We start from the raw sequence: 24112 nt of genomic DNA, 5'->3' as shown, positions 1-24112 counted from the left end.
GTTGGATTCTTATGCATGTTACTGTTAATCATCCCCAAGTCCCATGAGCTTGGCCTTATGAGCCCTGATTTTTCAGAGGAGGAAACTGGGGTTCTCATTAGCTGAGAGGCTTGCCCAAGACAGGCAACTGGCCGGTGGTGAATCTGGAATTCACACCCTGGGGCTCACCTTCTTAAAACAAGGCCAAGTGTTGTAGGGAAGGAGTACAACAGGAAGACCGTACCTTGGTATGTCCAATTTTGTATTCATTTACATCCAGGTTGATGGATGAAAGAAGCAGCTCTGAGGCCTTCTTGTTGTCTACGAACCCCTGAGGAATCACGTTGGGGTTCAGCACTTGGTACCTGTCAGGAGAGGGATGGATGACAACCATCATGCAGTCATTGTCATCTCCAAGCTGGCAGCAAGAAAGCATGTCCATGCAGTTTTCCCTTGACCTATCCCCTCAAGTCAGGGAACAGGCTTTGTTTTACAGAGGCCCCAGCAGGCAGAGAGATGGGTCCGATAGAAGACTTCGGGGACTGAATGTCACTGCAGGTGGGGCATTTAAGGGACAGGTGTTTATAAAAATGCAGACACCAAATTCCTTCTGTTCTCCCAGGCATAGGAGAACCATTTTTTTCCTGACCTGCCAGCAGTCCCCTTTGTGATCTTGAGCAAGTGCTTCCTCAGTTAGGGACTTCAGATAACTTGGGCAAGAGGACCTCATGTGATCTTTCCTACCCCTTCAATCTGTGGTCACATGGTCTAGAGAGGGGTTAGAAGTAAAATACTCCCAAAAGATGGGGACTTGCTTTGGGTTCTCCCAGAAATAAACCCTGAGACCAGGATTCAAGCACAAGTAGTTAATTGGGAGGTGGTAGAGTTGGGAAGTGGAGTGGGAAGCAAGTAAAAGGCATGTTATCAAACCAGTTATCACAACAGGCAACTGGGTCTTAATCCTGCTGGGGACACCAGGAGCAGTGGCGAGCTGGGACCTGCTCCTGCTGGCTCACAAGAAAGAATAGTGTGCATCTCTTTCCAACATCACATTCAGTGAGTGATGACACATTGGTAGCTTGAAATCAGCCATGGTGGGAGTATTTAAGCCGTAGATACAGGCAGACACTATAAAACAGGCCTTCCTTTTTTTTTTTTTTAAATAACCTGGAGAGCCTGTTGTTGAACATTTACTAGCATGCTGCTATCTCATCTGACAGTCAGTATAGGACACACTTCAGTGCCAGCCCACCAGAAGGGTGAGGGAGCTGAAATATTTATATGTCAACTGTCCTTAGTCACTGGTTGAAGGCAGCATCTGGGGAGGCATTAATTCCTGATACTTTCAGCCTGCCAAGAAGCCAAGCCACCAGAGAAAGCCCTCAGGCAAAGAAATGCAGGTGTTGACAGTTAAAAGTTGGGCCAAGGTAGTGAAGAACTGAAGCAATGACAGTGAGGCTGCAAACATCATCATACCTATAGTGTCTGTGACAATGATATATTTATCCATGGTCAATCCTTGGAAATTGAGAACTGTATTCAAGGTTTCACAAAGACATTACTTACCTCTGTTTGAACTCTGGGTATTGCAGCCTGTTTGGAAAGCCCTTCCTGCAAATACGGATACCTTCCAGGACTCCGTTGCAAGCCAGCTGGTGCATGATTAGGTGGGCATCCACCACACCTGCCAAGAGGGAGGGCACAGGATGGGGAGTCATTACCCTATGGTGGGACAGACTACTCCTTGCCACTCGTGGAGGCTGACCTGAGTATCCACTTTATCAACCCCAGTCTTCTCCCATCACTGACCAGGTATCCCTAGTCCCTCACAATTCAGCAAAGACCCAAAGGCTCTCCTGCATGTGACTTCTGTGCAGGTGGACACCATTCTGCTGTACAAAGCAACTAGAACACAATTTTTGGATGATCCATTGTCGAGGACTCTTTCATACCCTGGTTAGCCCCAATCATCCCTGGTTATTGAAAGTGGATTAATTTGGAGCAAACACCAAATTCACAGATCCTGAGAACTGCCAGCAGGGAGACATGTCCTCATGATGTACCTGATTGCTTGAACTCATTGGGGACGATACAGCGGACAAAATGGGGGGCGGTGCTGTGGAGAGTGGTCATCAGCTTATTTAACTGCTCCTGAGGTTGGAGGAAAAAGAAAAATCGTGAGTAAAGCATGGCATTGGTGTTGCAGGATATTCATGCCCAGGAGATGTATTTATTTAGAGTTTAATTAATTAAATCAAAATTAAAATTCAGTTCTTTCAATCGCAGCAGCCACTTTGAAGTGCTCGCTAACTACTTATTGCTCGTGACGACCACATTGGACAGCATATTGAATAGTGGTTGCCATCTTGGAAGGAAGAGAACATTTCTGTCATTGTGGAAAGTTCTGTTGGATGGCAAGAATCTTCGAGGTTTACTGACTTGCTTAATGTGACATGATTTACAAGAAGCAGGACCCTTGCTCATTCATTGCTGGATCATTGAAGAATCTTGGTAGTGGAAGGAGCCACAGTACTTGTGTGCGGACAAACCCCTTTCCATTGTTAACCTCCCTACTAAATGGTCCCTCCTGCTCCACTTGGATACCTCCAATGAGGCAACCACTCTGCCTTAGGACAGCTGATCCTTGGGAAATATGAAAATTTTTCTTTGTGTAACATCTCCCCAAGGGCTGCATTTCTGCACTTTGGAATGTTTCCAGTAAAGCCCAAACTTTGTGGAAGATGTACCAACTAACTCTAGCACTAGAGCTTAGCCATTGATAGCTCTCCATTTGTCATGCTGGGCAAGTCTCGTCACTTTCTGGGTTTCAGTCTGAAATGACACAGTTGGATTGGACCATCTCTTAGGGTCATTTCTGCTCTATGGTGATATGGTTCTGTGACCCCTTCAGAAGGAAACAGACTCCTCGAATGCAAGAGGCAACCATAGTCATAGAAATTAAACCATCCTGTTCTTGGTTGTAAGGTTGCAGTCAGACCACCATACCATGGGAAAAAAGGGATAGGTGCACCAGATGGAAGGTGGCCTCTGGGGCAGGCCCTACTCACCCTGTAGAAATTGGAGACTGTCATGAAGGAGGACCCTCTTTTCTGCTTCTTGGCTCCAGCTGAAGAAGACAAACATGTTTCCCTTCAGTACCCAGCATGGGTGGGGGGCTGTCTCAAGGACAGGCATTCTCTGGTTTTAAAAGAGCTTTTATTTTTTAGGGCTAGTGAAGGCAGGGCCCTCCCACCGGGAAAATAAGATGTACCAGAGAGTGGGCCAGTAGGCCCATTGTTGCATGATTGCTGAAAGGAGTGCTGTGCTCCCTGGACAGGCTGTAGCCTGTTGTGATTTAGGGCTGGTACAAGGGCATAAACTTCTCCTATTGCTTAGGGAGGAGGAAGAGCCCAAAGTTTTTCTGAAGAATTGCACGTTGGTGGTGAAAACATCTCTGAGCCAAAGGAGATTTGCAATGCTTGCCCCACTGAGTGGTGGCTCCAGCAAATAGGTCTCACCCAGGGTGTTCCCCCATGGGCCGCACAGCCTGTGGGAAGCAAGGCTGGACTTGGCATTTGCCTCAGACAAAGGAGAGCAGGGAGCAGAGAATAAGCACAGAGAGCTTATTTTGGGCATCAGCTTTTCCCTAGCAGTATTGTTCTGCCTAGAGGTGATACGGGCCTAGTGATCAATTCAGTCGTTGCATCTGTATCCCTCTATGGCAATATCCTCTATGGTCTACCTCAAGCAATATGTCATCCATTCATCCATCCATCCGATGAGAGTTGAATAAAAAATTTTGTTTCTTTCCATACTGGTCACTGAAGGGCATCTGCACAGGGAGACCTGACACAACAAGGGCTCAGCCATACCTGGAGCCTCCTCTTCTTTGAAGAGAAGGGCCAGGATCGGCAGTGTTGATTTCTGGAACAAGCCCACCACTGTTTCATTCAAGGGGTCTTTGTTCTTTTCCAGCCAGCCGGTGATGTTGTAACCCACCTGGAAAGGGACAAATACCAGTGAGTACATTCCTTCCTACAGCTCTATCTGCTCTGAGTTCCCAAGATCAATCTCCCATCTCCTGGTGCTTCCATTCTTGTCCTAATGACTTGCCTGGAGTCCTGGGATGTCCCAGGTAGGGACCCCATCATTCGATTTCTTAGTCATTTGCAATTTACTTTTTAGGGCACCCTGCCTCTGGGCTTTGCCCACAAACCAGGACTCTCAGCTACTCTCTGTTGGTCTATGACTTTCTCTTGCATGTCATGTTTTGCTGGCCACTCTGAGCCTCCCTGACCACTGGATCTTCTTCTACTCAGGTGAGCTGATCTTGCTGTCAGTGACTGGACCTGACCAATGGACAACTCCCTGCAAGGGCATTTGGTTTCTCTTTGGTGAGAATCATATATACCCCAGTCATTGCCTCATTGAATTAGAGGGAGGAGGTGTTCCATTCATCCACAACTGGGGGCTCCAAGTGCCCAGGTAATTGGGCACCCACAAATTTCTGTTTCCCATTTGCCCTGTGGTGCCAGCTAGAGAGGCAAAGATGAAGGAGATCCTTCATCTTTCAGATCCTTCCACTGAGTACAGAGAACTGAGGGAGCAGATGGGAAGCTCAAACCTTTGGGTTTCTCATTTCCTCTACAGCACATATATGCTTGTCATTTCTGGGCTTTGTTTTAGAGTTTTGTTGGAAGTGCAGATTCCCCCATTTCACTTTTAACATTCTATTGCTATAAACATTCCGTTGCTTCTCATAGTGTGGGAGATGAAGTGGAGAGCTGCAATTTGGCTCCAAGCCTGCTATTTGCTCTAGGTGTTGGTACTATTCATTTTGCGAGCAACTGACGTTGCTATGGTTGATGCGATGATAAAATCTTGGTCTCGATGCCTTATCTGACAGCAGCTTTCCTGACAGCTCTGTGCTAAGGTTGCTGTTTCCTTGTATTTCAACCCAAGAATTAAGGAGGATCCATAAATTCTAGGAGTAACAGCAACATTGGCATTTATGGCAATACTGAACTCCCAAGGAAGTCAAACACATTTTTATAAGCTGCACGGATGAATGTTGTCACCCTAATCAGTTATTCAAATAGAAACTGAGTCCTGTGTGCACTTAATTTTCCTCTTCCCTCAGGACTGAGTTTGTCATGAGTGAAAAGCAACTTGATAGATGTCACCTTGCTGGTTTGGTGGTCACAAGCTGTCAGAGAGATGGGTTAATCATTTGGAGACTAGTTAATGGGCTCATGAAATTTTTTTGTAAATGTTCTCACTTCTGACCAAGATTGAAGTTTAGCTGTCAAACCATGGGCTATAGACAATGGTATGGCCCTGGCAGTTCTGAGGGCACAAATAATTGGTCACTCCCTGGCAGGCACCCTTGGCTGGACAGCTTTTGAATTCTCAGATAAAGAAATGATGAGGGAGTATGAATTGAAGTTCATTTCAATGAGCTGACCACCTTGTTCTATTGAGGCTGTACTAGTTGGAGGCTGGAAGCTTCCAGAAGGGTGTGTCAGGATGAACCCATAATAGTAGCAGGGAACAGCAACCAGCGGGTGGCCATAGGATAATACTCACGGTGCCTGCATAGTGGACGAGCTCAAAGTGGGCCTCGGGCACCTTGCCCTTTCCTCCTCCTTTGGGTTTGAGGAAGTTGCTGGACTTGCCCAGGTGGTTGTCGTACAGGGCTGCCTTGAATGTGGCATCAGTGGCCTTGGGGAAGACACACTGTTCCTCCAAGATGGAGAAGATACCCATGGGCTAGAAGAGAAGAGGAGTGGGTAGCATCAGAGGGGCCCACAGAATCCCAAAGAAGGCACTTTGATGTTGGCAAAGGGTTGTTGGGATGGGTGCCCACACACCCATGTGGCCAGGAAGCAGAACTCTGGGAATGGTGCCTGGTGCTGCATGGTTTGGTCTTTGAATGCCATGGCCATTTAGACTTAAAGAGACTAGAATTCATGAAGTCCAGATGAAGGGAAGACTGAAGTCTGAAGGGGGCAAATAGCTCCCCAAGTGTTAACGCTACCCAAACAGTGGTGCCAGGCAGGTTTGGCCCTCAGGAAAAGGGTGAGATCAATAACACCTGACCTCTCTGTGTTTGACTTATCTGCTTGTATCTACTCCTCCTCAATGACATTCCTGGTTCCTGAGGGGCCTCATGTACTAGGTCTCTACTCACACAAAAAAGTGGAGCTCATAAATGCTATTAGTGCCTTAATATTCCCCCTTCTGTGCAGGATCTGGATTTTTAAAGGAGATTTCTGGAAGAGGGTAATGCTTAACCCCAAAGTTGAAGCATGAGAATGTTCCAGGTTCTGTGACAGCTGGGCAGGGATTTTATTTGTAGGTGTGGGTGGATGGGCGAATCATGCACACAGCCTGATTTTGGAGACAGTTTTCCTGGGGCGTGAAAGCTGAGCCCACATTGGAGACCCCTGGCTGTCTTGATAGATTCTCTAGGAGAGGCCAAAGAAGGAGCCGATGACAGCAATTTTCAACCTTTTTCACCTCATGGCACACATAAAGTAATTACTAAAAATCTGTGGCACACCAAAAATACATTTTTTGCCAATTTGACAGAAAAATAAATATAATTTTGATTCATTCACACTGGATGGCTATTGTTATGTTGGCTGTTGTCATTTTCACTTGATAATCTAAGGAAAAAGATGTCAGTGCCCCTGACTAAATACTCATTTAGTGCATGTTTTAAAAATTCTTGTGGCTCACTGGTTGAAAATTGCTGGCTGAGGAGACAAGATATATTCTTTCTTTTTTTATTTTTTTATATTTTAACTTTTTACTTTGATACAATTTCAGGCTTGCAAAAATCATGTAGAGCATTCCTATATACCCTTCATCCAATTTCTCCAAATGTTAATATATTTTACCCTGTATGATAAAAAAAACAGGTGCAATACTATGAATATACTTTGTTCATATTTGGTCATCTGTCCCATAAATGTCCTTTTTCTATTTCTTTTCTGCATTTTGTCAAACTGTGTCTATTCTTGAACTAGTTCATTTGCTAAAACACCAAAATCCCTATGGTGTGATTACAGGGGAGACTATCAGATCGCCTGGATTGGAGCCTGACTCTGCCATTTACAGGTTGTATAACCTTGGACAAGTGACATCCCTTCTCTGTGCCTCAATGTTTCCATCTCTGAAATGGTCATATTAATTTATCCCCCATGTATGGTAGCTTGTGATGATTCAGTGCATTAAGGCATTCAACAGCCCAACTAACTGTGGTCACTGCAGTCACTGTTGTACCCATTTTGCAGAGAAGAAGCTAGAGGTCAGATAAACCAAGGTCATCAGCAGTGTTGCTGACTGCACCAGATTCAGGTGCTGCCTCCCTGCAGACCCCCCTGAAATCCTCCTGACATGAGCCCTGGTCAGGGCCCCAGCCTCTCTCCAAGCCCCTCCTTTAAGAATCAGGTTACCTTTTCCAGGAGGTCAATGCAGGCCTGCAGGTCAAGGCCAAAGTCTATGAAGACCCATTCGATGCCCTCCCTCTTGTATTCCTCCTGCTCCAGCACGAACATGTGGTGGTTGAAGAACTGCTGCAGCTTCTCGTTGGTGAAGTTGATGCACAGTTGCTCAAAGCTGTTGAACTGTGGCAGGAGGACAGAAAGAGGGGTCTCAGCCCAGGCACTGACAGAGCCTCTCCCAGGGTCAAGTGATAAGCCATAGCAGAGCTAAAATCGCTGATGGCCAACTCATGTTAGATACTGTCCCAAATGACTTAACACCAGCCATCTCACCAGTAGCTCCCTCAGCCCTGTAAGAAGCCCTTCTCCATTACCCTCCCTGCAAAGACAGAGCAGCTGGAACACATGCCCTGGCCACACAGTGCTGCTTCCAGGACTGAGACCTTGGCAGCCAGACTCTGGCCCTGTGTGGTTAACAAAAATCTCCATGGAAAGAACCATTTTCTTGCCAGATATGGAAATTATCTTAGATGTTCTATGGATCTGACCCCTGTCATGTATTTGGACTGTTGTTCTCTGTGTAGTTTTTCTCATTCCTCATCTAGAGAATGAAGGGGTTTGAGGGATTTATATGGCCCCCTTTTTTAAGTCAGAGACGACTTTCTCTGAATGAAACCTCATGCTAAAACCTCATGTGAAGAATAGGTCGAGGTGCCACTGAAATCACAGAGAAATATTCATGAGTCACGTGTACACATCTGACCCTGGGCTAAGCTGCACCTGCTCAAAAACCTTATAAGGAACAAATGGTTAGTGTTTCCATTTATGTGGGGGACAGAGGCTCGCACAGCTTGGAAACAGCTGAGCTGGGATTCGATCCCTGTCTGTTTGTTGCACACACTCTGCTGTTGGTATAAGGCATCCTCCCCCTTCCCTAGTCTCCCTCCTGCTGACCGTCGGTGGCTGCCCAGGACTCCAGGGAGCACAGTTTGGAAACTCTAAGGCTCCTTCTACCTATGAAATTAAATTATTTTATTGTAGACAGCAACTGAATTAGCCATTTAGAACCTGAAAGAAACTGGGCTGTTGAAACAAGTCCATCTGCGGCTAGTAGAAATCTTAGAATAATAAGGCAGCAGAGCTGAAATGCACCTTAGAGGACGTCTTCTCCACCCTGTTCATGTTGGAGTTGAGCATACTGAGGCCCAGACAGGGTGGACAACTAGTTGGTGGCCAGCCCAAGTCCAGAACCAGTCTATTGATTCTTAATCAAGCTGCTTCCAATGGTCAAGGTAAAATCTTCCTGACCCAGAATACTGGTCTTACGATTAGAGCAGAATCTCATTTCTGTGGGCAAGAAGTGGGTGGCCACCAGTATGCACTGTTAGTCAGCTCTCTCTCTCTCTCTCTCAAAAACAGAAAAGCCTAATATGTAGTGTTGGTCAATTTCCGTGGTATAGATCCTCACACCAGGGCCATGTATCAATATGATGTCAGTTGGCTCACAAAAGTCCAGAACATTTAACAATCAGCTCTTGTGAGCCAGTACAGGTCAGGTCCAGCACACACTCACTCTATCCATTATCAATCTCTATGACCAGGGAAATGAAGATGACACTTTCTGGAGGCCAAAAGTCAGACACCCGGGAGCAAACTAAAATTGGCCTATCCCAGGTCCAAGGTAAGAAACAAGAGAACCATGGTGAAAAGTAATTCATAAAAGGAGGATGGCCACCTCGAAGCAGAAATGAAAGGCAAGGCCTGGCACACCTCAAAGATCTCGAAGCCGGCAATGTCGAGCACCCCGATGAAGAATTGCCTCTGCATCTTGGTGTCCAAGGTCTTGTTGATCCTGGCCACCAGCCACTTGAACATCTTGTCGTAGACAGCCTTGCCCAGCGCCCCAATGGAGTTGTTGCATTGTTCCATGTTCTGGCCCTTTTGCACAAACTCGTTGCCTACTTTGACCCGAGGCCTGGTGATGCCCTTCTGGAGTTCCCCAGAATTGAGACCCATGAGATGGGCGACTTTGTCAGCCACTAAATGGGGATGGAAATAAAAGCAGGTGAGTAAAAAAAAATGGTGTCCTGAGAAACTTAGCATGGTCTCCCTAGGTGATGTGAGGGTGGAGGGGAGATCCCATCTAGCCAATGAGAAAATAGAGGTCTGAGATGGTTTCCACACTCCCTCAAGGTCAAGTGGCAAAGTAGAGTATAGAAACCAAAATCATGTCTCTCTGAGAATATCATTGTCTGGACATTCAAGGAACATCCTTGGTTTACAGCATGTCTCTGAAATGTGTGGGAGGCCCTGGAGAGCCCTGCCACTGGCTGATCAGCCCCAGCCCAACACTTACCCTCGGTGGTGTCCACTTCAGCTTGCTCCTCTCTGGGCTTCTGCTTGAACTTCATGTTGCCAAAGTGCATGATGCCTCCAGTCAGCTTATAAACACTCATCTTCTCATCAGCGCTGAAGCCCAACACGTCAAAGGCAACCTGCAAGGCCACAGGGAGGAGAAAGCCAAGAACCTCCATGTTTCACATTCCCGAGAGGAGGCCACAACATTTGCTACTGCACCATGGTGTGGCCTTCGGGGACCAGACACACCCTGATCAGGGAGGTCTGTTTTTCTCCAAGGGCCCAGAGCAGATGCTCTGCAATGTAGTCACTATATTTGTTTAACCTCTCTGGCCTCTGTTTAGTCTTCGGTAAAATGGCAATAGTAGGTGGTCATAAGGATAAATCAGAATGCTGAATAAATGTTTAGTCCAGTGCTTGACACATAATAAAAACTGAGGAGTAGCATCATTATTACCATCTTTATTATTGTTAAGGCTTCATGCTAGGTATTGGGAGAAGAGAAGGCAAAGATGCATCAAGAATCAATTGTGTTGATAAACATGAGAGATTACAAAAATACTCCTAACAGAAGTCATAGATGCTCATAAAAGGAGAAAGGGAGGGTGTAGTAGGAATTTCTATCTGGACTAGAAAGGGGAAACAAATGTATGGAGTAACCCTGGCAGGTGTGGCTCAGTTGGTTGGAACATTGTCCCATAAACTGAAAGACTGTGGGTTTGATTCCTGGTCAGGGTACATCCCTAGGTTGCAGGTTTAGTCCCCTGTCAGGGTGTGTACTAGAGGCAACGGATCCATGTTTCTCTCATTACAATGATGTTTCTCTCTCCCCCTCCCCCATTTCTCCCTCCCTCCTTCCCTTTCCATTCCCCTTTCTCTAAAATCAATGTGTGTCCTTGGGGGAGGATTAAAAAAATCCATGACATACACGGCCTCCTTAAGTGCCTATGGAATTCTAGTTTATTGTGGAATCTTTGGGGTTCTCTATGCAATTCTAGTTCAATACTGCAAAGAGAAACTCTGCTTGCTATGACAGGCTTAGGAGAAAAGCTAACTGCAACCCCAGAAAAACCCAGGGAAGAATCTGGGCTGTTGCTTGACAACTCTTAGGGGATCTCCCCGACCCCAATTTTGATGGTAGTGCATACAGGCCCCCAAAGTTTCCCTGTTGACTCTCTTTGTCTTTTACCAGCCATTCCCACCCACTTACGTCTGTGATCTGCAGCTCCTCCCCATCGTCCATGTTCTCCACCATTGTGACACCTTGGCTCACCCAGTGGTACTCTTTAGGGTTGGGGACCAGCAGCAAACTCTCTGCCAAGAGCAGGGAAGAGAGTTAATGGCTTGGTGACACATGTCCTTCTTCCCGTTCATTTCTAACCAATATCTTTAAATGCCTCTCATGTGCCAAGTGTGATGGTGGACATTGTGGAGGTTACAGAGCTGAGCTAGATGTGGTCCCCTCCCTCTGGGATCATCCAGAGTCATGGAGGGACTTGAACAAGTCACAGGAGGTGTTTGAGAGTGGCAAGAGAGTCTCAGGAACTTATGTCCTCTGTCATTTGGCCCAGTACCTGGCATCTAGTAGGCATCCAATAGGTATTTTTAGAATAAATGAATTCACATCTTTCTCCTTTCTCTCTCCTGAAAAGAGCAGGTCAGACTCTAAGGCAGCAGATAATGCATGGTAGCAGTGGGTAGTAATAGTCATTTCTATAGTATGTGTGGAACATTGCTGCTTCCGCAAAGAAATACCCTCACTGTTATTTTTTTTCAAATGTGTGTCCTTCTTAGTCTTTGTTTTTTTCTTTTTTTACCTTTGAAAGAGACATCGGTGCAAGAAATACTTCCCTTTCCTTTCATCTCTACTATTGAGAAAAACTACAGCTCCAGAATGAAGATAAATGGAGACTGCCAGGCTGCACCGGAGAGGCAATAGAGCTTGGCGGGGAGTGTGGCAAAAAGGAGAGCCTAGCTCCATCTAAAGGGGCCACCACCATTCAGCTGCCCTGATTAGTGCCACATGAGAGAATAAGCACATAGCCACCAGATCTTCTGCTGCATCAGAGAAACTAGGAAATTGGTTTTCATTAATTAAAAGTATACTGTGTTGAACACAAATAAAGCCCACCTCTGAGTGGGGCTGGTATTCAATGCCCTAGTCTCTGGCTGGGTCAGGAGGTGTGTATATGGAAGATCGAATCTTCGTCCCCACACCTCCGTGCCCTGACATCCTGTGCAGTCCTGCCAAGGACAGCTGAACAGGTTGGTGTCTGCCCAAGGGCATCTGGCTGAGAGGATGACTGCACCTTGCTGGTCAAGCAGTGCCCTCAGCCTGAGCTGTGTTGCCCTAGAGCGCAGCCTGCTGTTATTGCACTGGCAACACTGGCAGGGCTAACCGTGGTCCTTGGCTCACTTCTCTGCTGCTGTCTGAGCATCGGGCCCAGAGGCAGCAGGTCCAAGACACAAAAGGGCTAAGCTCTGCATCCCAGGGCTATGTTGTTGCAGGCATGAGTTGCAGGCATGCCAAAGCCCCATCTGTGAAATGGGCCAACAATGGAGTTAAGCCTCATAAGGCTGTTGTGAAGACGAGATGGGAGTAGAACTTTGAGAAGTTTCCCTGTAACCTACTCACATAACTGTAAATGAAAGGAATGCAGGCAGAACCACGGGCTCCACAAAAAGGAATTTTTTTTTTTTGTTATTGAAAAAAGAGAAAAAGTGAGTTCAGGGGCAGGAAGACAGATATAAAGATCTTTACCAACAAGTTGAGGCTTCTTGTTAGAGAGGATCTGGTAGAAAATGTGGTAGCTTCTCTCAGCTGCTTGCTGTGAGATGACGCGAGATTTCTCTAAGAGATCTGGAAGAGAATAAGCAAAATGCCTGTAAGCTCAGCCCATTCTGCCTGGCGTGCAGGGTTCCTGTCCACAAAGCCCAGTGCCAAAGCCGGTCCTGGGTTCATTCTTCCTTCTCCCCAGACACATAGCTTTAGGGGGCCCTGGCTGTCCACAGGGCTGGTGGCAGACAGGCTTCACTCAGGAGGGCCACCCCCCGCCCAACTTGATAGAATGTTCCTCTGTTGCTATTTTGAAATTCCTAATACTTTTTCAACAGGGGGCCCCTCACTGTGACTTTGCACAGATTCCTCACACATTATGGAACTGGGCCTGCCTGGAAGGACCCCCCGAAAGGGCTGACTCACAGCTCTCAATGTCAGCTCCAGCCAGTTTGCCTGTTGTTCCAAAGTGGATCCGGATGAACTTGCCCTGAGCAGGGAAGAGAGGGGAGGGTCATGAAGGAGTGTGTGTGTAGTTCCAGAGCAACACATGGGCCAGGTTTGGCCATCATCACTTGTTGGCAGCCCCCTTGAATTCATGGAGCACTTTGGGAATGTAACTGGGCCATGCATGGCTTATTCTGAGTCATGAATGTCCCATGTAGATGGGCAGGGGAGGTGGATGGATTTTGGAGCTCAGTCTTGGGTCTGTGAGGTAACCTGTAGGATTGGGGGGAGGGTCCGCAGCTTCCAGACAGTGCAAATCTCTGGATCCCCTGTCTGACTTCGCAGCCCCAACACCACTGGGCTCCCAAGTTTCTGTGTTTAAGCACCTTGATTTAGGTACCGAAGTGAGCTCTGTTTGATATAGATCCTGACATAAAAATCTCTGGGGAGGGGATGCCATGACTTGCCTAATTCCATTGGTGTAAATCAGCCTCGATTCATTTACCTGGAATGGGGTGAGGATACCCTTCCCACCTCCCCCAGGGCCCACTGCTGCTGCTGCTCACACTTACAAAGCGAGAGGAGTTGTTGTTCCTGGTGGTCTTGGCATTTCCAAAAGCCTCCAGCACTGGGTTTGCCTGGATGATTTGATCCTCCAGGGACCCCTGCCCCAGACGGAAACACCAGGTGAGGTGACCTGTGGGCTACTGCCTGGGGGACCCAGGCCTTTCAAGTGACAGTGGCTTGTGTGCCAGGAACCAGAAGGGGAACAGGTTTGAGAGGCTAATAAATTGGGGTGGAGGGGACCTGGGAGGAGGGCTGTTGCATGATGACTGTCCCCCTGCAGCCTCCAACGTTGGAGGGGCACCTAGCTGATGATAGGCCTTCATTCTTAGCTGTTGTTTCCTCACTTTGCTCTTGGTGGACACCCCTGAGCAAGCTGAACATGCTCCCTGGGCATCCCTAGCCTCTCTCCCAACCCCCTTTTCTTTGTTGGCATTTGATGGCACCACTGGCACAGCTAATGGTCTTTGCTTTCCAGGGCCTGCGTGTCAGATGTGGTCTGCACAGCAGAATTCATCCTGTGGGAGGAGACCTGGGCCTGCAGCCACCTTCTCCCTGTGTGACCCCAACCAAGTCACTTCTCTCTAAGCCTCAGTCTTCTTGTCTGTGAAATGGCCCTAATCCATAGACCAGCTGTGAGGGTCACAAGGGTGCTGTAAGAGGGGCCCAAAGATGGGGCAGGCCAAGGATTACAGACCTGAGCCTGCAGAGTCAGCCCTACCTTCGTATCCGTGGTCTGTTTGCCAGTCCCTCCGATATTGGCAAAGTACTGGATGACCTTCTTCGTGTTCTCAGTCTTGCCAGCACCAGATTCTCCACTGTGGGTGGAAAACCAGAGCAGACAAGTGAAGTGCTGATGGAGGAGCGGCAGCAGAGGAGTGGGGCGATAAAGGTGCAAGCCGAGTGTGGTCACCTTTCACCCTTCAGCTGGGACAGGCAGGTGGGGGCTTAGGGGCATGGGGGCTCCCCTTCGTTTAGTGGGTGCAGATTTACTGATTGTGCTAAGCCCACTTGCTGCCCACACCTTTCTACACAAGGTCCCACCAGTTAATTTAAGAGGGCTTATTTACACATGTAAGACCCAGACTTAATTATATGTGTATAGACCAAAGGACAGAAGGGACACTTACGTGATTAGCATAGACTGATTTTCACGATCTGCAGGGAAGAAAACAGCAATTGGAAAATGTAATTAGGAAACACTTAGAAACTAGAAATCTGACGTTATCTTTGCCAAACAGTCTGCATCTCTCTGCATCCCACCCAGCTTGGAGAGTAACTGCAGAAGCCAGGTGAGTCTGAAAGCCCTGGGTCCTGCGGGGTCTATGGTAACATGCCAGCCTCTGCATCAAACTTTGCAGAAAGGGACAAAAACTGACTATCCACTCTGTTCCCACTAGTCTGTTCCATAAAGCTGTCATAAGCAAAATAAAGATAAATAATAATAATAATCACTTCATGGGGCCTCTGTACTGTATGGCAGAGATCATACAAGAATGGTTAAAAGTTGAGTTGAGTTCTGGGCAAGCTACTTAACTTGGCATCCTGGCTTTTGTGAGGCTTAAATGAGATAGGGTGCAAGGTAGGGCTGGTACTTAGCAAGTGCACTCACTGAGCACTGGCTGGTGCCTGGTGTGATAGTCACATTCTGTTGCTGCTCAACATTTAGCAAAAAACAGCAACAGATGGTGCAGGGTCAGGGTTGGGATTGGGTAGCACATGGTTCTCAAGTATTTCAAGAAACAATGGCAAAGGAGCACCTGTCACCCACCATGAGGCCCCCCAGCAGGCCCCACCCCACTCACCCATGAGCATGTCATGGTAGGCATTGTCTGAGATGGAGAAGAGGTGGGGTGGCATCTCTGTGCGCTTCTTGCCTTTGTACATGTTGGCCACTCGGGCCCCGTAGATGGGCAGCCACCTGTAGGGGTTGACTGTCACGCAGAATAAGCCCGAGTAGGTCTGGTGGGAGGGAAGGAAGATGGTTAGCTGGCTCTTCCTTCTGCAGCCTTCCTCCCTCTGGGCTCCAGCCTGTCATAGAGCAGCCTGGCTGGAGGTCACTGCCAGCCTGGAGAGAAAGAATGGTGTCCTCTCTGGGGGCGAAATCTATGTCTGAGTCTTTATTCAGTAAGAAAAACAAGTCTTCTCCTTAATATATGTTTCATTTTCCTTTGGTTTAATTATTTGAATAGATAACACAGTCACCGTATGGACAAACACGTAGTAAAAAGCTCTCCCAACTGTGCAGTGCCTGCCCCTTCCTCCCACAGGTACTTTCTAATATCTATGTCCAGTTTCTGATGCATATATGAACAAATTCAGAGACACGTTCTTATGCCCCACCTTGTTTTTAAAACTAAAGATAGTAGTATTTTATAATACTGTTTTATGTATTTCTTTCTCCACTTAATATATCTGGGAGATTTTTCCATGAGAGTTCACAGAGATTTCTGGGGTGTTTTAACAGCTGTGTGGCGCTCACTGTGTGGGCACAATCTCCTACTGGTAGGCAGTTGGGTTTGATCTACTCTTAAAAAGAAATGTCAGCTTCTCTTTTCATCCCGAGGCAATTTTGTAAGAAAATCATCTCATAAAAAGAATCAGAAAAACCAATGAGGTAGTACAAGAAATTATTGGAGTAGAGCATAAGTGAGGGCAGGAAATGGCCAAATCCATGGGTGCCCATCTGTAGCTTCCAGCCTCTCCCTTCTCCTTGCTGGACACTCATATTCATCTGCTGTCCCCACTCTGTGCCTCTTTACAGTTCAACTTTAAGACTTTCCACTGTGGTCCAAGTGGGACTACTGCCCCCCCAAGACCCTCCCCAGCCCCTGCCAATCCCAGATTCTCCTTAATATAGCAGTGAGATATTAAGTTTTACAAGGAATCCTATTGAGTTGTAAGTATGATACACAATGTCTCATCCTGGGACTCCAGTCATTTAATCACTCTTTCCCTCTAGCCCTATATCAGTGGGGGTGGTGGGTAGTGCAGACAGTGGCCTGGAAACCAGTTATATCCCTGTTTTGGACCGAACGAAAGGACAGGTTCCCCATCTTCCCTTACAGGAGGGACGTGAAAAGGAAGCAGTTGCAGCTATGGAGCAGCCCCTTCCTGTCAGAGATGTTCAGCCAACAACTGAGGTGCCTTAAGAGCAGACTCCTTGCCTTGGGCCCTTAGGCCACATTCCACAGAGCCTACAGTCCCTCAGTCCAAAGACATGGCATGGCCATGCAAGGTGAGCAAGGGCTTAGCTGCAGAGTGACTCTCAGTAGGCCACAACCCTGAATTTGGCCATCAAGCCCACACAGACATTCTCAGCTCAAGCTCCAGGCTCAGTCAAGGAGAATGTGGTTCTTTCCAGACCTGAGGTCCAATGATGTCCTCACTAGTCTCCGAGCCCAGCAAATATTTCCAAGAGCTTTGTAGCATCTTACTTCCAATAGCTATCAGCATGGCCTGGGGCTATGGTGCTGCTGGGGCCTTGAATGTGGAAGTAAAGTAGTACTGAAGTAGGTTGAGGGAAGGAAGCATGCAGCAGCCATCTTGGCTATCACTGCAAATTACCAGAAATCCCCAGGGGCCCCTGACCTTGAAGGCAGGACCCGCCTCATCTATTCCTACCAGATAAGCATCTTTCTGTTTTAGTAAAGATATCCAGAGGGGTGAACACTAAAACTTCCTTACATTTCATGCTGAATGTAGCCACTAGCACTTTCAGGAAATCATATTTCTGTCTTGGGATTTCCAAGATGGTCAGGGGACTGATGGTAAACCACTCGGCTCATTCCAGCATAGTGCACAATGTTCGTTGAATGAATAATTAGATGGATGGATAGAACAAAGGAAGAAAGATGAGAAAGAAAAGAAGAAAACAAGGAAAAAAGAAGGATATATAAATGAATGGTTGGAGAGATGGATGGATGACAGGGCAGGGAGGGACTTCTAATCAAGCCATATAAAGTCACTAAAGGGAAAATGATATTTTGATTGTGGAGTTTGCAGGGGTTGGGTAGGATGATGTTGGGAACTGCCCTGCCTGGTTTCAGAGACTATAAACCCCCATGACTAAGGCTGGGTGAGAGACTTTGGAACCCTAAGCCATTGAGGAGATAAAGCTTATCTCCCTTTCAGGAGCACCACTTCTGTCTACTTTACTTTACTGTGCCTGGCCCCCAGTGCATGATTGGTTAGCCAATGATGGGTAAGATTCCTCAAGGAATGGATGACCTAAGACAGGCATGATCACAAGGGGGCACTCAGGGAAGGACTTGGGGGGCTATAGAAAAGAAGTAAAGGACCCTCACCCCTCAGCTTTGACATAGCCTGAGTCCTCATTCTTTCTGCAAGAAGTCTCCTAATCTCTTGACTGCCTTACTTCCACTGCTCAACCTAAGCTTAAAACAATGCCAGATGTGGGTGCAGTCCTGTGCTGGAAAGAGCAGGTTCCCAGTGGGGGAATCAGGCCTAAAAAGAATGCATAAAATCCCGTGAAACCTGCTTGCTAATACCCTCAATTTAAATGATAAGGGTCCAAGCCTGAAATAAGTTTGTTTCCTCAAAGTTTTTTGGCCCTTTAGCTATCTGAACCTGACTCTAAATAAGCCCTCATAGTTCCTTGAATGTTATCTATTTGATCGTTATTGCCTGACAATGATTGATGGGCTTAATCTGAGAATGTGGGTCTTTGGAGCCACTGGTTGCTTACTGATTATAAGCAACCAGTAATGCTCTATGTACTTTGATACATTTGCAAATTATTTTCCTAGGGTTGTGTGAGAGACCAGCAAGAAGCAAGCTTTGTGGGATCTATAGTGGTCCTAACTAAAAACAAAGAGGGGAAATATAGGAGACCATTCTGTGTAATGTGGGCCCAGCTCCCACTTGGAAGGCCAGTGGAAAGTGAGGTCCAGTGCACAGGACACACACCCATGGATAGGTTCTCCCGTGGGGAATCAGGCCTGCATTGTACCTAGACTGCTATGAGACTTGCCTTTGCTAAAACTCCCTCACCCTGAATTGAGGCAGACGGTGCTTACTGTAACTTTCTAAAGTCTGTGCTAAACCTCCCCAGTATGGTGTGTAACCGGTTCTATTACTTTTGCCTTTGGTCTGCAACATCCTTTTCTTTGAAGTAATTAGCATCATTCTTTCCTTTGTTTTCTGTAAAAGATAAGCACCTAAAGCAAACATGTGCATAGTAAATGAGGATCCTCCTCAATGTAATATGCTCAGAAAAGCAATTAAATCTTGTCAAGGCAAGGGTCGAGGCACTCTCCCCTTGAGAAAATGGCTGTGCCATCCCTTTTTCTCCACAGGACTTGGTAGTTTATGTGAATTTGTCTCATGTCTCATCCACAATGCAGCAGACACTGCTTGCTGGTTACTGCATCAAGGTAGGAAGGAAGACTTCTGGGTGACAGCTTCAACAAAATGTATTTCAGCTGCCTGTGGTAGATGGTGCCATCACTGAGATGTTGAAAGCTTGGAGTAGAAGTTCTAATGGGTCAGAAACAGTCTCTGTGCCCTTGTCTGTGTCATAATGTGCACTGGTTGCTGGGAAAGGTAGAGTAGCTGCCCCCTCCCATCAGGAGAGGGGCAGAAGACCTGCAGTGCCCACTTCCTTCTCTCCCCCAGACCCAGGCACTCACATAGATCCTCATGTTGACATAGCGTTGGCGCAGATTGTTCAGGACACTGGCCTCATTCAAGAAGGTCATGTCTGCCATGTCATTGGCCTGGTAGAATTTGGGTGGGTTCATCTGCTGGATATCATCCTTCTTCACAGTGACAGTCTGGGGGAGATTACAAACATAAATTAGGGAGTAGAACCACTATAGCCACAGCAGCATCTGACACCAGTTACTACACATGCACTTTCCCAGAAGGTGCTAAAGTCAGGTGTCCAGTGGGCCCAGCTCCTGGTCCAGCCATCCCCCTGTGCAGCATGGGAAGGGGAGAAACTTCTGAGGTCATATGAGCCCTAACGGCCTGCTCTCTGAAGTAGGGATGACAATAGCCTCCATGGTTGGTTTCTGGGAGAATTATATGAACTTAAGTGGGATTATGAAAAAATGACTTGTAAGATGTGAATTTCCCTCCCTGCATTCAGAACGCCTCTGGCCTATGCTTCTTTTCCCACCAAGTCCATTCTGGTAGTTGATCAGACCTTCCTCATTGATCCCAGTGACACTTTGCAGAGATGTGACTCTTGGCTCTCTGCCTTGGGAATTAGTGGTGGTTTCTAAATAGTTATGAACTTTTTCATTAAAAAAGGGACATTCTCCTGCTCCCATCAAACTACTTGGGAGGATAAAATTGAAAACAAACAAACAAATGAGACAAAGAAAAAGAGCAGAACAGTGGGTGTTGGGCAGTAGATGTACAGCATTGAGTCAGAGTTCCTGTGCATGGCAGGCAAATCCTGCTCCCTTGTGCACCCTGGTTTTCATCTGTAAATGCAAATTAGCACCAACTTTTAAGTTTCATCATCTGGGACCAAAGCTTAAGACCTGTCATCCAAATAAAAAATATCTTTGAACTGCCTACAGACTGAGATGTGAGGCTTAAACACACATTTGAATTTTGAGACTTTTAATAATTAATGAGTCCAATAGGTAGATAATTTGATACCTTGACAGTTCTGGAAAATCCACCCAGTAATGGTCACCATACCCCTAGTAAGTCAAGCTAGGTTTTATTCAGAGTCCATTTCCAGTAGTTTCCAGATCTCAGGGCTTCATTTACAGGCAAACACTTATCTCTCAGCTCCAGCCTTTATTTTAGGAACCAAGTGAGTCAGTCTCTTCTGTCCCAAAGCTGGCTGGATGGTGCGTCCACTACAGAACCCCAGAGAAGTATTGTCCTTAAATTGCATTTAAACTGGGACCTCTGGGGCTCCACTCTTATTGTTCATCATTTCTTACAACACTATAATGCTCTGCTCTTCTGAAAAGTATGTTCCTCCTGAGAATTAGACTGACTTTTATGTTCAAATCCACTTTAATCCAACTATAGCCTCATTTCTCTCCAGTCACTTCCCTGGAAGGGCAATGCAAAGTACAGCTCAACTATTGCAAATTCTCATCATGGAAGGTCCCTGGATTCTCTTACTCATTAAATTAACCAAGCACTGACCTCACACTGCCCCTTTGCAGCCACCATGGAGAGATGGCATGATGAAGTAGAGGGAACACAGGTGTTTGAGCTAGATGCTCTAGCTTTGAATGAGTTCATCATTTTGACCATGGACAAGTCACCTAAAGTCTTCTTGATCCTATTGCAAAATAGGATCAATAAATCCTACTACATAAGGTTCTCAACAGGATTGAATACATTGTTCAGTGCCTCACCAAGAGTCTGCAGCAGGATAGGGATTTAATAAAAGAAATTTTCTGTTCACTTTCTCAAGTCACCCCTCAGAGTTAGACAGTGTGGATTAGCAGAGTGAGTGGTGTGCTGGTAAACCCCTTGTATGGGGAAAAAAAATCTCTGGTTTGTACCATTTGTCAATTCCCGTCATGTAGATACTGCCACCATGGCTGACATCAAGATGCCAAAGGTTTAACAACTGGCTGCAAATCTTGAATGTTTAGTGTTTGGTCCTCACAAGTCAGGACAAGCCATCTTCAGCACACCACCGCCTTGGCAGCAAGGGGCTCAGAGCCACCATCTGTTGTTTGTGCAACTGAAGAGCTCACCCAGGTTGGCCAGAGTGCTCCAGGCCCTGTCTCCCATTCTTCATGCTGTCATGGGCAAGTGCATCCACTGATGGGTGGGAGGCTCCCTCTCCCTCTTAGAAAGCAGATTCCACAGGAGAACTGTTTGGGACTTTACAGATGAGTAACTCATGATAATCTCTTGTACATACGTATTATTTTAGAGCATGCAAAGTACTTTCCTATGTCCTATCATGTTGGAATCTCTATTGTGAGAGAGCCAAAGCTCAGAGAGGAAAAGTGTCTTTCCCAGGACCACACCTTGGGTGTCATTGTGCCTGACCTTGAACCCAGCACATGGGGCTCACAGGCATCTGCTCTTTCTGCCACCCTGCCTCTTGAGCAGAAGCATGGACACAGAGTCTGAGTGTCTGCCACTTCCAAAGCTCAGTTTCATCCTGGAGATTATTCCCCACTCACCTGGTTGTTGACAGTCTTCACGGTGACTTGGTCCCCCTGTTCAGACTGAATCTCTCCGGCAACAAAGCCCTCCTTCTCGTCTTTGACCCAGCAGGACCTCTTGATGTCATAGGGCTTGTTCATGGCTTCGATCCTCTCCTTTTCAGGAGGTGCCAGGAAGGGCATTGGGTCCACATCGTCCCCACATTCACCTTTATATCCACCGGGCATTGTGGCTTGGCTGAGGGAGAAGCAAGAAGGAACGAAGGGCGGGAACCAGGACTTCCCAGGTGCTGTAGGGGAAAGAGAGCAAGGGCAGTTTGTCAGGACTGATGTATGGGCTGAGGCAAAGACCCCAAGAGAGTCAGGGGGTTGCTTCTCATGTTACTTTTGATGTCTTGGTAACATTAGGTCTTACTTAGAATAGCTAATAACTCCTCAGAATTGTTTACACCCCACTAAGAAAAAGAATGCTTCTGCATTCAGATATACCATTTGCATTCAGGCTGTGAGGTAAGGCTGGATCATCTTGTGGAGGAGAAGACTAGAGCCAGGAGGGGTTAAAGAAAGGACTTTCAACCATAAAACAGACAAGAAAACTGATCACCACTTGGTTTTCACTTTCCCTTAAGGTATGAGCAGAGGCCACAAGCCATGGTAGTACCTGGACTGCTGTGGATTGTCCCCAACAGAAACCACAGCTACTTTCCTTTTAGTGTGGTTGCAGACATCACAAAATGGTATATACCGTATTTTTTGGACCATAAGACACATCTAGGTTTTAGAAGAGGAAAATAGAAAAAAAATTTTTTGAAGCAAAAAATGTGGTAAAATACTTACTAACATAAATAACATAATATTTCACCAATGTAAATGTAAACAGAACTCAACAGCAGCATTAACAACCATTATTCTTCTCAAATTGGTGGGTGCGTCTTAATAGTCTGAAAAAACATGGTAGCTTCACCTCAACTTTGAAATTCTGGTCTTATTAGACCCTCAGTTGGAGGTTATTAAAATCCACTAACAAAACAGTACACTGTTAATTACTATATCACACACTGATTTTCTAAATATTTTGACAACTGTAGTTTAATGCCATCAGTTTCCTTTGCAACCCTATATAATTTACTTTGTGCATTTTAAAACACTAATCTGATCAGAGGTCCACAGGAATTACCAGATGCTAAGTGAGACTTGGTTACAAGTAATTGACCAGGTTCGGTGATTACCTCTCTTAAGATGAGGCCAGCCCGGGCCTCTTAGTTTCCAGACCCAGGCAATTTCACCAAACCACCAGGAAGGAGAACTGGCTGTCTCAGATTGTCTTGGGAGAGAAGAAACTTACTAAAGTTTGGGGGGGTTGTGATTCTGAGCCCCTTTGCTCACACTGCAGTTCTTGAGGCTGAGTCCAGCTCCACCTTTAAATAACCCAGCTGGAGATGGGGGGGTCTCACTACTGTGCCCCTGGACCCCTTCTGCACCACGATGTCCCAGGAGGAGGCCTGGGAGGTGTCCTGGTGTTTCCAAAAAAGGTTGAGCCAGGACAGGCAGCAGTGGAGGCAAAGCCAGACTCTTTCTCCTCTTCTCGTCTCCTTGGGGTCTGGCTTAGAGAGTTGTGGCTGGAGCCTGGCTTCTCCAACCCCAGAGTTGGTCCATTTCATAAAAACTACAAACGAGAGGAGGACAGTGGGGGGTCTTGTGCCATCTGGTGGTGTCTGCAGTTCCATTGGATAAAATGTTTTAAATTCAGGTAATAAAATGTATAGGGTCACTAAAAAGACAAATGGCATTAAAATATAATTAACGAAATAATAAAACATGTATGATATGGTAACACGTGCTTCTTTACTAACACATCAAATAACACAATCTAACAGCAGGTCTAATAGCCACTGTTCTGAAGCAATGATGGGAATTAACGATCTTTTGAGCTTTTTGCAACAGTTGTAACATGATATGAAAATATCGTTCATGACAAAGTCTCAGGTACAGGTAATATGACTGTGACTTGTTGCCTGTGTTAAAAGGGGAGGAAATGGTCCATTTCAGGTGAAGACAGTGAAGATCACGATGGGATGGTTTTCCCATGGAAGACGCCCAAGCCCAGTTAGGAGCCCTGCCTAATCCCCCCTGAGTCTGGTCACTGAGGAGCCCTGGGCAGGGAGTCCTCAGGGCTCTCTGAGGATTGGTTCCTGCCAATGGCCTTGAGTAGTCTTCATCCAGCATCCAGGAGACTTGTGTCTCACTCAGCTGTGCCACAGGTCACCTTTGGAGCTCAGTGGCCTCCTTGGGCCTCCCCCACCTCTTTTAGGGAAGATGTGATTGCTCAACACACACCTCCTTTTGTCATTTGTAGTCCCTGCTGGCTCAGTTGTATTGTCTTATTGCTGTCTCATTTGCCTGGTTCTGTTTAACATAGA

At 46.6% G+C, this 24112-nt stretch overlaps 1 protein-coding gene across 1 annotated transcript in view; it reads right to left on the bottom strand.

Annotated features, from left to right (window-relative positions):
• Positions 1-21920, bottom strand: part of LOC119043964 (myosin-16) — a 57142-nt gene extending 35222 nt beyond the window's left edge. Inside the window, exons 1-18 of the mRNA XM_037138152.2 lie at positions 21711-21920; positions 19224-19367; positions 15378-15534; positions 14703-14730; positions 14294-14390; positions 13581-13673; positions 12988-13051; positions 12547-12645; positions 10996-11099; positions 9784-9922; positions 9198-9466; positions 7440-7610; positions 5566-5748; positions 3852-3978; positions 3048-3106; positions 2043-2130; positions 1546-1663; positions 224-344 (exon numbers count right to left, since the gene is read on the bottom strand). Of these exons, the coding sequence (XP_036994047.2) occupies positions 224-344; positions 1546-1663; positions 2043-2130; positions 3048-3106; positions 3852-3978; positions 5566-5748; positions 7440-7610; positions 9198-9466; positions 9784-9922; positions 10996-11099; positions 12547-12645; positions 12988-13051; positions 13581-13673; positions 14294-14390; positions 14703-14730; positions 15378-15534; positions 19224-19367; positions 21711-21920 (2271 nt within the window). The remainder of the gene's footprint in view (positions 1-223; positions 345-1545; positions 1664-2042; positions 2131-3047; positions 3107-3851; positions 3979-5565; positions 5749-7439; positions 7611-9197; positions 9467-9783; positions 9923-10995; positions 11100-12546; positions 12646-12987; positions 13052-13580; positions 13674-14293; positions 14391-14702; positions 14731-15377; positions 15535-19223; positions 19368-21710) is intronic.
• Positions 21921-24112: the final 2192 nt, after the last annotated feature.

The sequence above is a fragment of the Artibeus jamaicensis genome, unplaced genomic scaffold (assembly GCF_021234435.1).
Source record: "Artibeus jamaicensis isolate MK-2021 breed Jamaican fruit bat unplaced genomic scaffold, CSHL_Jam_final contig_402, whole genome shotgun sequence".
Lineage (NCBI taxonomy): Eukaryota > Metazoa > Chordata > Mammalia > Chiroptera > Phyllostomidae > Artibeus > Artibeus jamaicensis.
Note: the sequence above shows the minus strand (reverse complement) of the source record. Positions and strands in the feature narration are given on the sequence as shown.